This window comes from Hypanus sabinus, chromosome 16 (assembly GCF_030144855.1).
Source record: "Hypanus sabinus isolate sHypSab1 chromosome 16, sHypSab1.hap1, whole genome shotgun sequence".
Taxonomy (NCBI): domain Eukaryota; kingdom Metazoa; phylum Chordata; class Chondrichthyes; order Myliobatiformes; family Dasyatidae; genus Hypanus; species Hypanus sabinus.
The window spans coordinates 84,328,537-84,344,002 of record NC_082721.1 but is presented as its reverse complement, the minus strand read 5'-3'; the positions used below and the strand labels follow the sequence as shown (position 1 = coordinate 84,344,002).

Sequence of the window (15,466 nt, the reverse complement as noted above, 5' to 3'; positions counted from 1 at the left end):
AGACAGCTCCATCATGGGCATTAACCTCAGTCCATTGTATCAAGGACATCTTCAAGGAGCAGTGCCTCAAAGAGACGGCATGCCATTAAGGACCCCCCCCCCCCCCCATCACCCAGGTTCTTATTGCTGCCATCAGGGAGGAGGTACAGAAACCTGAACAAATTTTGCAACAGATGTGGTTGATATTAAGCTCGATTCTGAAATGCTGAGTCTGGATCTTCAGGCTCCTGTGCCCTCTCTCCAGTGGTGGTAACGAGGAGAGGACATGTCCCAGATAAGTGTTAGTTCCTAGGGATGAATGCCACCTTCTTGAGGCATCACCTCCTGAAGATACCCTTTATGGTGGGCCACTAACACCTTACAAGTAGTTGAAACTTTTTTTGTAATGCAGGAAACATGGCAGTGAGTGAGGGATAATTGCTAGATAATCTGCTTTGGTGATGACATTGATTGCAGAATAAGCACAGGCGCTCTCCAGTTCTCATAACACAGAAAGCCATTTGGCCCATTAAGCCTATGCTGGTTCCTGGAGCAATCCCATTCACCCATTTACTTCTCACTAACCCATTCTCTCTCTCATGTATCCATCAACTCTCCTCTGATTCTCCTACATTCATCTCTGCTGAAGTACTTGGGCATTGCCGATTAACCCCCAGGAAGAGGAAAGCTATGCAAAAACTGCAAACATGAACTCCACACAGACAGCACTGGGGATGTGAAACCCACTTAGCAGCCAATCCCTCTTTTTCCACACCCCACAAGAGGCGCTGCTTCATTTCACCATGGGATAGTGTAGAGTGGAGCCTATGGTATAGCACTCGACATAATGAACTCACTGAGGACACGTGTGGTTCAATTGCTCTTTTGTGATGCAGTGGTCTAGAGTCAGCAGCCGAGTTGCACAGAATGGAGAAGGTCCTGGCACAGCGTTTCGAAGCACAACGTTGACAATCCTCCCCACCCCACCGATGCTACCTGACTCTCTGGGCTCCTCCATCAGTCTGATTTTGTTTCTTGCATCACATTCCAATATCATCTGTCTCTTGCGATCTCCATGGAGATCAAATCAAAATCCAGTTTAATTATCATTCAACCACACATGAATACAGCCAAATAAAACATTGTTCCTCTGGGGCCAAAGCTACAAAACTTACGCATCATGTTCAAAACAGTGAGCACACATTGAGTCACGGAAAAAATACATAAATAATTAAAACTAAATAAGTACATGATGCTGCAGCAGGCAAGCCCACAACATGAGACCTCACTACAACTGAGGCTATGCAGCACCACCCCGCCCCCCGGTCTGTCGTGCCGCCAGACAAGGGAAAACAGGCCTGCAGAAGATAAAATTACAGTATTGTAGAAACTGCAGGGCATAATGGTGGCGTAGTTGTTAGCATTTTTTATTTTACAGTACCAGTGACCCAGGTTCAATTCCTGCCACTGCCTGTAGGAGTCTGTATTCTCTCCGAGTCCACATGGGTTTCTTCCAGGCGCTCTGGTTTCCTCCCATGGTCCAAAGACGTACAGGGGTAGGTTAATTGGTCATTGTGAACTGTCCTGTGAGTAGGCTAGGATTTCTGGGTTATCAGGACTTGCTCGACAGCACAGCTCAAAGAGCTGGAAGGGCTGTCTCTGCACTCTGCCTAACTGTCATGAAGAGTAGGTCATGAGTTTACCCACTGAAATGGCGGGGCACAGGAACAAAGCAGAGCACATTCCATTAGAAATAATAAGAGTCAAATGTAAGATTCCATCACAGATTTATTTTTTATTAAAAAAATCACATATTAATAATTACTGATACATGTTAAAGACAAATGAGAATACATTATTAATTTTATTGCGATAAGAGACAAGGTAATAAATATTATTGCACTTTTATTCTGCGACTTATTAAAACTAAAATCTAAAAAAGGCTGTCAGATTAAGTTCTGCATCACCTTTATCTGAGACCCTGCCGGTACTTGTACAGTTTTAACCAGTGCAATTCCTCTGCAGGACGAAACTCCCACATTCTCTGCAAGTCTGATGAACCAATCTAACTGAGGAGCTGGGAATATTTAGACTCTCTGATTCCTTCCGGTCTAGCAGTGACCGGATTCACAGATGTCAGCAGGTCAGTATCTGTACATTCCCTGTGAACAACCTTCGAGCCACGAGTCCTCAGAGAACTGGCGGTGGTGGGGATCCCACACAAATTCACATGCCAAGCAAACATACTCAGTTATCAACACCCCTCCTGCACACAAAACCAATTACCCCACAAGCACGATCGTCCCCAATTCATACTCCACTACTGCCACTGAGGTTTGGATCCAGTTTTTCTTCTGGGTGGAAATTCCTTAATTTGGGGATTACGGAGGTGGCTGTGGGAGAGGGGAAACAGGAACCAAGGTGGAATCGGACACTGAGAAGCACTGATTTTTGTCACCGGTGCAGCAGTATTTAACATTATGCTGCGATAAGAGATCAAAAATATGTGTCATGCCCATTACAGTCAGCAGATAGTGAGGAGCCCCCCCATCTGAGAGGGACATAACTAAAATAATACTGAACAGGGCAAGATATGGACTGTAGAAGCAGGTCTGGCAATTTGAAGAGATTCAAATAAATTACTGCTTTCCAATGGCATCCTTTAAAAGTGCACAGCAATACACTGAATAAAATCAGTTCCCCAATAAAAGCTGCGTCTCCTTCACCACAAGCAGTAAAGTGGTGCCACATACATGCCGTGAGGGGGTTAGGATATGGGAAGAGCACAGTGAGTGGTGTGGGATGAGTGAATTTACAAAGTGATGAATATTGGACAGCATCTCATCTGGACAGTAATGTAGAAAAAACACCAAGGCTTCACGCGGAATTAAAACGTGCCACACAGCCAGTGCAGGACTGACACCCATAAGCGTGGGCACACCCAATCCAACATCAACACACGGTGGGCCAAACCTTCTCCTGGACAAAGGATGAAACCTAGAAAAGTTAAACCAAATGCAGTAGAGGTCATCTCCCCAGTAACCAAATGCAGCAGAGGTCATCTCCCCAGTAACCAAATGCAGCAGAGGTCATCTCCCCAGTAACCAAATACAGCAGAGGTAATCTCCCCAGTAACCAAAGGGAATTTCTAAAACTTATCTGCCAAATAAATCACTGGGGTATAGCACCTATTTTCATTTAGTTTTCTAAGTTCTACATTCTATCGGGGAAAGATGGGTGCTAGCAGACATCTGTATAATGAAAGGGAACTCGCTCTCCAATAAGTGGTAGGGCTTATTAGGTGAGTAACGACAGGACTGGGTGAGGAGGCAAAGCATGGCTTCTCCCAGTAGGAAGGTCATGCAATTACAAAAAAATCTCCAAGAGATATGCCCAACCAGAGTTAGCAACTATGACTCACCAACAGAGGAAACACCAGATTTGTGTGGACCTCACAATGTTTCCTTGTGCTCTGACTCTGGGCTCTGTGACGCTACAGCAGGGGTCAGCGTGAGACCTGTTAAAACATCTGGATTCAATCTCATGTATAACAACAGCAACTAACAAAATCAGCCGTGGGCGGCTGAGGTGGAATTCATATTCAGGGAGTTGTGGCTAAAGTAGGATTTGCTTGGCAGTAACATGCCAGTTGGAATTTTGAAGCCCTGAGGCAGAAAGATTGTAGCCTGGGTTTGTAGCTGAAAAATTACCTTCTCACACCCCACCCACTTAATATATTTCAGACAGGGATATTACAGGCTTGTACCTCTGGTTATTTGGTGTAAGAAGGAACCTCGAGGCTCACAAACAATGGACAGTGGGAGCCCATTCACGTTTAGCAGCAACAGAGTCATCAAACAAACTGGAGAGCTCATTGCAGCCCTATTACTGGGGTAAAAACAAGAGTTAAAAGTATTAAAACTGCATTTTAAAAAAGCATCAAGGACTTTGTTGTTTTGAGCCTTTCTACCAGAGCTTTATGCAAAAGGTAATTCTTCTGTTCTTCTACCATGTTGAAAGTTTTTTTTAAACTTTGCACAGTACTCTTTCCAACGTGCTTTTACAGATGCATAATCAGCTGCTGTGTTTCAAGATTTAGTAGATCTAGTTTGTCAATGCCCAGGACAGCCAAGACTTGTAAAGTGCTGACAGGATATGTTAATCTTCAGCTCACTGTTCTGGGATTCCTGATAAGTATTCCCAGTCTGAGGTGTTCCACTGTTTGAATGGTAACAGGGTGGAAGGCGACTGGGTAACATCGACATTCTCCAAGCACACTGCAGCAACGTTATGACCGAGGCTCAAGGGCACGTTGTGTTGCCTTCGAGCAACAGAAGGTTGGAGAAAAGGTCAAAATAATTTTACTTTAAAGATGAGAGCGAAGTTACCCCAGCGTGCCCACATTTAAACCATTTGTGCAAACACGGATTCGAGCCACAAATGAGTAAGGATTATCAACAGGAAATCCTCAATGCAGTGGCTAAGTTCCAAAGACTGCAAAATATCTTCAAGGTCCCCGAAGAGATTGGTAAACATTTCTTCCAGCCATACACAAAGTCAGAAGGCATGTCCAATAAGTTGCCGCTGGCCAGTATCTTCCATCAGCACTTTGTCAGACAGTGGCAGGACTTGGACAGTTTTACCTTATTCCGCTCTGCTTGAAACATCACTGTCACTGCAGTCTCTGGTTGTGCTCCACAAATGAAGATCTGACAGGCTGATAAACCCATGCGGGCAGAAGATATCATTAGCACACTTGCACATCGAACAGACACCCTCTATTTAAATCTGTTAACTGCAAAACAATCTCCATCTCTCCCTCCGGTCTTCCTGACATCATTCAAAAGACATTAGGTTTGTGGGAAGCTGCAACAAAAAAAATAGTAAAGTCATGAGAAAGAGGATTGGGTATAGGCCATTCAGCCCATTGAGCCTGCTCTGTAATTCTATATGATCGTGGCTGATCCAACTTTTGTCCATTAGCCACAGACTCCCTTCCTATTGATTAATGATCTCAGCTTTGAATGTACTCAAGGATTGAGCCTTCATAGCTTTGAAGTAAAGAGTTATAAAGCCCCTCAAACTTCAGAAGCCAGTCCTGATCTTTGTTATAAACACAGACCCCCTCATTCTGAGGCTATTCCCTCAGGTCCTTAATACCCCTATGAGGGAAACATCCCCAGCATTTACTTCATCAAGTTATGAAGAATCTTTTGTTTCAATATGATCAACTCTCAACCTTCCTTGCAAGACAACTCCTTCATCCCTCTCAGTGAACCTTCTCTGAAATGCCTACAACAATAATACATCCTTCCTGTGGAAAGAGTGAGCAATTTCAAGTTCCTGGGTGTCATTGCCTTTGAGGACCGAACCTGGACCCAACACATTGATGCAGATAGCTATAAAGGAGGCAAGATGCCAACTATATTTCATTCGGAGTTTAAGGGAAAACACTCTCAAATTTCTACATTTGAACCATGGAATGCAGTCTAACTGGCAGCATCACTAGCTGGAAAGGGGGGGCTGGTGGTGCTGCTGTACAGGACTGAAGTAAGCTGCAGAAAGTTGTAAAATTAGTCATCTCCATCACGGGCACTAGCCGCTGTAGTATCCAGGACATTGTCAAGGAGCAATGCCTCAAAAAGGCAGCGTCCATCATTAAGCACGCCCATCACCCAGGGCATGCCCTCTTCTCATTGTTATCACCAAAGAGGAGGTACAGGAGCCTGAAGGCACACACGCAACGATTCAGGAACAGCTTCTTCCCCTCTGCCATCTGATTTCTGAATGGACATTGAACCCTCGAACTCTACCTCACTACTTTTTTTTCTAATTTTTGCACTACTTACTTAACTATGTAATAGAAATCCTCACTGGAATTCATTTTCCCTCTATTATCAGGTATTGCATTGTGCTGCTGCCACAAAGTTAACCAATTCCATGATATATACTGGTGATATTAAACTGGATTCTGATAAACTTTCCGTACTATTCTAGACATGGTCTCACTAGTTAATTGTATAGTTGTGGTAAGGCCTCCCACTCCCTACATTTACAGTCTAACCCACTTGAGATACAACCCAACATTCCATTAGCTTTGCCAATTACCAACTTGCACTTTACGGTAGCTTTCTGTGTATTATGTACCTTTACGTTGCCACTTTCTATAGTCTTCCTATTCATATACTGTTTTACCATTGTTCTTACTGAAGTTAACTTCACATTTCCTAAACTGTATTTAAAAAGGTGCAAAGTACAAAGATACATGTAATATCAGAGTATGAAATCTGAAATTCATCCTGTTCACAGACATCCCATAGATTGTAGATTGAATGTAAAATGCAACAATAGTCTTCCTGAAGCTGCATTTTAGAGTAAATTGTAGACCAGGAAACACCCAACTGACTGATCTATCAGCATATGCATGAATGCAATCGACACCCATTGACCCAAGATTCTGCACAAACATGAATACAGCTCTGAGTCAACGGTAACTAATACTCATTTTTAGGTGCATTGGTGGGATGATCCAGACACTTGAAGCATTACATGCAACTCAAAAGCAGCTTTGTAACTATAGAAAATGTCCTGTTACCTTTCCTCTTTAGCATATAATATTGGATCGGGAAGCCTCTCTCTGGAGTGATCCAAAGGCTGTCAGCTGGTGTGTGCCCTGAATAGAGGCTTTCCTATCATCAGCTCTCTCTCTCTGGTGGCTTCGCTCACAGTCACAGCCAGCCGAGCATGCAGGCCTTTGATTGCATTACTAAACTCCGTACAGATATTGTACATCTCCCTGCTTTCAGTCTTAGTGACCTCCTTAGAAACGCAAATTAGTGAGGAAAGATTTCTGCCTTAAAGCTATGTTAAAAGTTCGTGATAAGCCCCTACCTGCCAAATCCTCTTGGGCTTTTCTCCAATAATTTAGATAGCATTAATGTTTACTGGCATAAAATTATATGGCTCATCTCTGGTATCTTATCCTCTTTAATGACATTGGTTGTCCTTCTCATACCTCAGTTGTAGTGAACAAAGCTATAAACATAGCAACTTGAGATACATCTCAATGGGCCGTGGGTTAATCAAGCCTCAGGTATCCCATGATTTATAACACCTTCTCCTCAATTAGTCATATACCCTTCCTTGAACTTGCATCCTTCTCATTGGTGAATACAGATGAGAAGGACTCATTTTGGACCTCATCCACATCACCCAGCTCCACACATAAATTAACCCTTTGATTCCCAATGGGACCCACTCTTTCCCTGCCTACTCTCTTGCTCTTGATATAAAGTCTTGAGATTCTTCTTCACCTATTATTCTCAACCAAGGATAATTGATGTGGTTTTTATTTTGTCCTCTTAACCTTTGTCTTGCTCCCCCCTACACATCCTTCATTCCTTAACAAACACCCTTGATTCCATTTGCCAATAACTGCTCTATGCTTCATTTTTACCCCCGACTAAACTTTCAATATCCTTTAGCATCCAAGGTTCCATCATCTTGGCATTTTTGCCTTTTGTAGTTATGCAAGATGCTGGTCCCAAACTTTAATTAAATCTCTTAAAAGATTTCTCCTTCTCAGCTGACATTGTACCTTCCAGCATCAGCTCCCAATCTACCCACAGCTGATAGTGAAATCAGCCTTTCCTCCGTTTCAGTTTGAGGACCAGCCTTATTCTCTTTCCAAACTACCTTAAAACATGCAGAATAGTAGTCATGGACCCCAAAATGTCCCCTCACTGACAATTCCACCACCTACTCAGTTTAATGTCCTAAAAAGTAATTAATTAAACAACACTTAGCGGCTGTAGTTCCTGCACATTCAAAGCTTGAATTTAATCTTTGGGACCAGAGGTAACCCAACAGACTTTGATTGGGATGTACTTGCCTGTCTCCAGTTGGTCTTGCAAGCTCTGCTCAGATGCTTGAACCACAGCATGGCGTTCATTCTGCTGCCGGCCAGAAACTTGTAGGAATTCCCTGCTTTGGAAACAGAAGGAAGCTCAGGGCAGCATTGAACCACAATTACACAGCACAAGGAAGAGCATCAATAATTTGCAAAACGGGTAACTGCAATGGTGATAAAAACTAACCAGCTCTATTGTGCCCAGTGCTCCTGACTCTACATTGGTGAGGCCCGTCATAAATCGGGGGAGCACTTTGTGAAGCATCTCCACTCTATCCACCACAATGGAAGTTCCTGGTGGCCAAACATTTTAACTACAATTCCTATTCTTGTTCTAATACGTCGGTCTACGGCCACCTCGTGTCAAGAGGAGACTATCCTCAGGGTTGTGGAACAACACCTTATATTCCATCTGGGGTACCCTCCAAACTGATGGTACGAATTTCCCTCCCCCTCCCTTCTTCTTCTATTCCCCACTCTGGTCTCTTACCTCTCCTCACCTGCCTATCACCTCTGAATCTCCCCCTCCTTCGCTTTCTCCTATAGTCCACTCTCCTCTCCCATCAGCTTTCTTCCTCCCCAGCCCTTTATCTTTCCCACCATTCTGGCTTCACATATCACCTTCTAGCCATTCCCCCCCCCCAACCCTTTCCATTCTGGTGCTGTTCCCCTTCTTTCTCAGTCCTGAGGAAGGGTCTCAGCCCAAAACATCTCCTTAGATGCAGCTGACCTGCTGAGTTCCTCCAGCATTTTGTGTGCGTGTGTTGCTAAACAAACTTTAATACTGCTTTGTACAGTCAAATTTGCAGATGATACAAAGTAGGTGGAGGGGCAGGTGGTGTTGAGGAAGCAGGGAGCCTACAGAAGGATTGGATAGATCAGGAGAATGGGCAAAGAGGAGGCATATAATATAGATTATAATCATGCATTTTGGTAGAAATTTACAAGTTCAAAGTAAATTTATTATCAAAGTACTTATATGTCACCATACATGACCCTGGGATTCAGTGTCTTGCAGGCATACTTAATAAATTTATAGAATGATCACTAAAACAGAATCAATGAAAGAGTGCACCAACTTGAGCATTCAACAAGTGTGCAAAAGACACCAAACTGCAAATACAAAAAAAAAACTAATAATGAATAAATAAGCAATGAATATCGAGGACATGAGATGAAGAGTTCTTGACAGTGAGTCCACAGGATGTGGGAATATTTCAACGATGGGGCAAGTGAAGTCATCCCCTTTGGTTGGGGGATGATAACTGTTACTGAACTTGCTGGTGATAATCCTGAGGCTCCTGTACCTTCTTCCTGATGGCAGTAGCGAGAAGAGAGCATGTCCTGGGTGGTGTGGGCCCTGATGATGGGTGCTGCTTTCCCGTGAATGTTTCATGTAGATGTGCTCAATGATGGGGAGGACTTTACCCATAATGGACTGGGCCATATCCACTATTTTTTGTATGATTTTCCCATCAAGGGCCTTGGTGTTTCCATACAAGGCTGTGATGCAACCAATGCACTCTCTATTACATATCTGTAGAAGTTTGTCAAAGTTTTAGAAGCCACGCCGAATGTCGGGAAACTCCTAAAGAGGTGCTGCTGTGCTTTCGTTGTAATTGCACTTGCCTGCTGGGCCCAGGACAGGTCCTCTGAGATGATAATACCGAGGAATTTAAAGTTGCTGATCTTCTTCAACTCCGATCCTCCAATGACGATCCACTTATGGATTTCTGGTTTCCCTCTCCTGAAGTCTATAATCAGTTCCTTCGCCTTGCTGACTTTGAGTAAGGGGTTGTTGTTATGGAACCCTTCAGTCAGATTTTCAACCTCCCTTTTATATGCTGATTCATCACCATGTTTGATTTGGTGAGTGACAATAGTGTCGTCAGCAAACTTGAATATGGCATTGGAGGTGTGCTTACTACACAGCGACAAGTAGAGCAGAGGGCTCTGTGGGGCACCTGTGCTGGTGGAGATCGTGGAGGAAATATTGTTGTCAGAGTGAAATGAATCAAGTCCACAAGCAGGGAAATCAAGGATCCAATTGCACGAGCAGGTACTGAAGCCGAGGTCTCGGAGCTTATTGATTGCTTTTGAGGGGATGACAGTATTGAAGTGTTCTTAAAGTTGTTATAGCCGGGAGCGATAATGGGAACAAGCTCTCATTGTCTATTAAATGCTCCCAGTGGCATATGCCTCAAAGAGCCTCTGACAACCAAGTCCAGCTCCTGGCCTTTGCGTGTAGCTTAGCTACTAAGCCTGGCAGAACTGTTTCTGCTGACAGGAGAAGGGGCAAAGGCGGGTTACTGGCATCTTAAAACCAGTCGCTTCGGGCAGATGGGGCTTGTCAACCATGATTGGCAGCTCATTAAGGAGAAGGAAAACTCTGATCTCAAATTTCCACTGCCTTGCAGCTACACCCACTCATGGGGAGGGAAAAGTACAGAGCTGGAGTCCCTAAGGCAGTCCTTCATTGAGTTCAACACTGACTGGCAACTCCTGTGAAGCTGCTGGTGCCAAACTGTATCGGTCTTCGCCATTCCTTTGGGTTCATCAGATGCATGGAGAGGGCAGCTTGCTACATGGGCAACAGCTCACTCTCCATATCATACTGCTCAGAATCATGTATCTAGGCAACCAGGATGCAATATCCATGGTCAACCCAGACTGATGGAGGTCTCAGACTCAGGCAGCATCGAATGCTGAGTTGTAGTTGATAAAGACCATCCTGATGTCTGCATCTTTGCTGTCCAGGTGTTCCAGGGTCAAGTGAAGAGCCAATGAAATGGCAGCTGTAGTGGACCTGTTGCTCTGCTGGGCAAACTGGAGCAGATGCAAGTCACTTCTCGGGTAGGAATTGATCTGTTTAATCACCAACCTCTCAAAATGTCATCACTGGGGATGCAAGTGCAACTGGGTGATAGGCAGGTCACCATGCTCCTCTTGGGTACCAGTACAAATGAAGCCTGTTTCAGCAGATGGTACCTCAAACCGTCCAAGCGAGAGGTTAAAGATCTCAGTGAACACTCCAGACAGTTCATCAGCACAGGTCTTTAGGACTCGGCCAGGTACCCTGTCTGGGCCGGATGCATTTTGTGGGTTCTCTCTCCTGAAGGCTGCTTGCATGTCAGCCTCAGAGACTGAAACCACATGATCCTCAGGGGCTGTGGGAGTTTGCAATGGCTCCTGCATGTTTTTACGGTCAAAGCCAGCACAGAAGGCATTGGGTTCATCATGAAGTGAAGCCCTGCTGTCACCTACGTTGTTTGATGGGATGGTGGATAACATCATGCCATCCATTCATTATCTTTTTTGGGGGGTGTGAGATGAATGTGTGGGGAAGAGTATTTATTTCCCCTCTGGCCTTCACAGTTGCAGAGAAAATATTAGATAAAGTATGATAATCAAAACAGGCCTAAAAAACCATTACGTCTGGTTTTAATAAAAACACAAAATGCTGGCAGAACTCAGCAGGCCAGACAGCATCTATGGGAGGAGGTAGTGATGACATTTCGGGCTGAAACCCTTCATCATGGTTTTAAACTTGGTCATAGAGAGATACAATGCAGTAACCCAAGGACACAGATTTAAGTTAAGGAGTAAGAGACTTAGAGGGTGGATCAAGCGTGGAATGCACCACTTATTCAAATTTAAAAATATAGATACCTACTGTAATCCAGTTATTTTATTATTATGTATTGCATTGTGCTGCTGGTGCAAAGTTAACCAATTTCACGACATACGCCGGTGATACTAAACCTGATTCTGAAACCTACTAAGGGTTGCATGCTGGATTTGAAGTAAGACGAGAAGGGCCCGATTGAATGGATGAAAAACTCAGCACCAAGAACTACCCTTTGCACCGATAAAGAAACAGGATCCAGGTTTGAACAGGAAATGAAGGTAGCTATGACTCACCGTGTTCATGGTCCGTGAGCTGAAACATGTCCTCGCTCTCTGGATCTTCAATCAGGACAGGTGTCCAACCCACAATCGACAACCTCTTGCAGTAACTCGACTTAAACTGTCCCACAACATCAGTAGATAAATTCAATAATTAAGAATAGTTTAAGGTGCCTTCACTTTGGGCTGAATTAAATAAAATCTTTCTGGTGCTTCAAACTCTAACCTCTGCTCTTTTCCCACCCACCACCCACATATATATTTTTGAGTGGCTGTATGCTTACTTACTATGTTCTACATGTCCTGTGCTGTGTGTGACTGTTGGCAATGGGTTTTGCCCTGGAAAGACAGTGTTTTGTTTGGCTCCGTTATGTACAGGATGGTTGAATGACAGTTAAACTTGAACAGCCAGACACAGCAAAAGGGAGATGAACCCATTGCATTTGGGAAAGGGAAAACACAAGGGAAAAGTAGGATCAGAGAATTGCAGGAACTGAGGGATCTCGGAAAGCTTGACAGTGTGTGGTTAGGAGGCAGTTCAAGTTATTTGACTTTATTTGCCAAGAGCGAGGAAGACACATTGGACCTGCTTGTGATGACAGCGAGGATACTCATTACAGCTCCCAACACCACACTGTTGGAAAGATGTGGTACCACCAGTGCAAAGATTTACGAGTGAGCTGCCAGGGTTAGAAAGGTCAAGAGACCAGCTAAATTGGGGCCGTTTATTTTGGAACAGAGTAGATGGGAGATTTGACTGTGGCATTTAAAATTATGAGAAGCCAGTGTAATTAAGGAACATAAGTTTAAGATCATCGGTCAATGAATTAATGGGGAGGTAGTAAAAATTATTTTTCCCCCCACTCAAGGGTGGTGGAGGCTTGAACAAGGTAGAGGCAGAAACATCTAACCCTTAATGAACTGTAATCTGAAACACAACGGACAAAGGGCTGGGAAGTAGGATTATTCTGAATAGGTCGCTGTCAATTTGCAGGGATACAACGGACTGAATGTGTACAACCTCCTGTGGTACACCTGCAGGAAGCAGTTCAGATCTTTGCTGACCCTTCAACAGCTCCTCCCTAGCTAGAAACCTTCACTCAAAGGAAACGGCCAAAAGAATGTGATCATTTCTCGTTGTCCCTTCCCGAACATCATCCTTATTTGAAATTTACTGTTTTACCTTCATTGTTGCTGGGTTTAAATCCCAAAGCCACCCCAAAAGTACCATTGTATGCATGTTACAATAGCTCAAACAAGCAGTTCAAAGCTCATTATCAAAGTCAATACAGGACAGGTAATAACTTCCAACAATGCACATACTCCCTGAGCAAAAAAATCTCAATGTTCATTCACAACATTCCTGCGAATTTAAAGAAATTCTTTACTGGGTGTCAAACTTAACAAAAACAACTTATATACATGCATTTACTGGAATAGTTTATTATTTTGGTCAGACTGCATCAACTACCTGCAGGGTCAGTTGATTAATTTTGTTGTTTTATTTTAAAGAAATGTAAACCCACCAGATGTGATGGGATTGGGGGTTGCCCCTGGATTAACATCCAGGCCTCTTTAATCTCATTTATTCCCTAAATGGCAGTGGAAATTCGCTGTGATCAAAGTATTTAAATTGAAGATGTGAGTGAAAAGAAACTACTTCTTGTAAACAAAAGCACCTGAAGCACTCAGAATGGGAATTGCAAAATAAAGGGTGAAAGAAATCTGGAATTCACAGTATTCTGGGCATCAGGGGAAATCATGTTCAGCACCATGGATGGATCTTTATGAGTAAAATTTCCAAGACGCATGGTGCAAGGCAGAGGAATGAAGCAGGCATGATCCAACTGGATGGTGGGTCACAATTGAGGGGTTGAATAGCTTCTTGCTGTTCCTCGGTATCACTGGACAGTAAGGCCCATCAACCCAGGTAGCCAGTAACTTCCTCATGTAGGTCATGAACAACAACTCATTTTTCTAAGGTGAGTTTGAGAGGCAAGTCTCCCTTCCAACGGCACTGACCTGTTTTCTTTCAGTGGACTTTAAGCTCTTGGCTCCATAGTAGACCAGCTGGTAGTTACAGAGAGCAACCCAATACGTTGTCCATGCTGACACCTGAGATAAGGCAGAACAGGCCGATGTTTAAAGGTTCTGACAACTCCTTAAATGAGCCTGTGTTTCACTCAGCTTACTGATTGGGAAAATTTAATTACAAACTTACTTTAAAAGGTAACATGGAGTCCAAAGTGGTACCTCAGAGGCAAGGCCACGCGGCCCGTGGTACCTCAGAGGCAAGGCCATGCGGCCCGCGGTACCTCAGAGGCAAGGCTTTATCCAAAAAGTTCTATGCTATTAAATGTCATTGACTTTGTTTACTATCATATCACAGATGGTTTGAAGGAAACAGAAAGAGGCAGAACCTATAGACAGGGGTTCAGAGGGTGGGACGTGGGTATTAATTGTCAACCCTAAACCCTTAGAGTTGGGGGCTGTAAATGCCCTCAGGTCACTCACCAGCCTTTTGAGTGAACACAACAAGAATATACAAAAATAGAACAGGGATATGTTATCTGCTCTCTCAAGCCTGCTCTGCCATTCATGGCTGCTCTTCTTCCACAGGTGTTGATTCCAGTTCTGTATCTGCAGTTCCTGCACCCGTACATTTACCTTGCAGCAGAGATCAAGAGCAGTGGGATGGGTGGTCACTGACTCTCCCTGCATAAAGACTTCCCTATGTGCACTAACCCACTTCTGTCCCAGAAGAAACTGTTTTTCTTTATAAGATACATTTCCCTATGGTATCTTTAAATTCTGCATTCTATTATCAGAATCCTTTTGTACTTAATCTTGACATATTTAGGCATGGAATGATCTGTTTGGATGGCATGCAAACTAAAATGTTTCACTGTATCTTGGTATTTGTGACAATAATAAGCTAATTGCTGATTCCCTCTCCACTAAATCTTCGACAGGCATACTGTTGGTAATTTGGTGGAATCATTGCTCAACCCAATATTACACGACACTCTTGGAAAAAGAGACCTGCTCAACCCAATGTTGCATGACATTTTTAATATGCTCGAGATCAAAGTAAACAAATCTATAGCTACAATGCATCTACAATGCTTCCTTTGAATTACATATAGTTCTCAAACAACTTCTTTGCACCCAGACTCCAGACACCCAAAATCAATGTTAATCCCCACTGACTCTAGGCTGCATTCATGCATATGCAGGCAACTGAGGTCTAAGTGGAGAGTTTCTTTGTTTGTGATTGACTCCCACCCCACAGCTCCAGGAAACCCATTGCCCTGAGCTGCGTTTTAAATTCCATTTGCAATCCACATTCAAATCTAAAGAAGGGCTGCTGTTGAACTTAATATTTGTTATATACCCTAACTCCAGAATACACCCTAACAACCACCAGTTCAGAGTTTATTTTCTGATGAGATTGCTAAAAGCACATCCATTGCTGCACAAGGGAGATAGTTAATAGCATGACCCAATTAACAGCCTAACACATACTCAGAAAGAAAAGAAAGCCTAGTCCAAAACCTTGAACACAATTGAAGCTGAGACTCCAGGACAGCACTGTACTCCATCAACATCACAATTAAATCTCAGTGAAAATCAACCCATGACAATTTCCCATGGCTGTTCCGGCACCCTGGC

The 15,466-nt window shown here is 43.6% G+C and overlaps 1 protein-coding gene across 1 annotated transcript in view; it reads right to left on the bottom strand.

Annotated features, from left to right (window-relative positions):
* Positions 1–1,829: 1,829 nt before the first annotated feature.
* Positions 1,830–15,466, bottom strand: part of LOC132405926 (ras-specific guanine nucleotide-releasing factor RalGPS2-like) — a 114,709-nt gene continuing 101,072 nt past the window's right edge. The window contains exons 17-20 of the mRNA XM_059990906.1: positions 13,817–13,909; positions 11,810–11,915; positions 7,871–7,962; positions 1,830–4,845 (exon numbers count right to left, since the gene is read on the bottom strand). Coding sequence (XP_059846889.1) covers positions 4,816–4,845; positions 7,871–7,962; positions 11,810–11,915; positions 13,817–13,909 — 321 coding nt within the window. The 3' untranslated portion in view covers positions 1,830–4,815. The remainder of the gene's footprint in view (positions 4,846–7,870; positions 7,963–11,809; positions 11,916–13,816; positions 13,910–15,466) is intronic.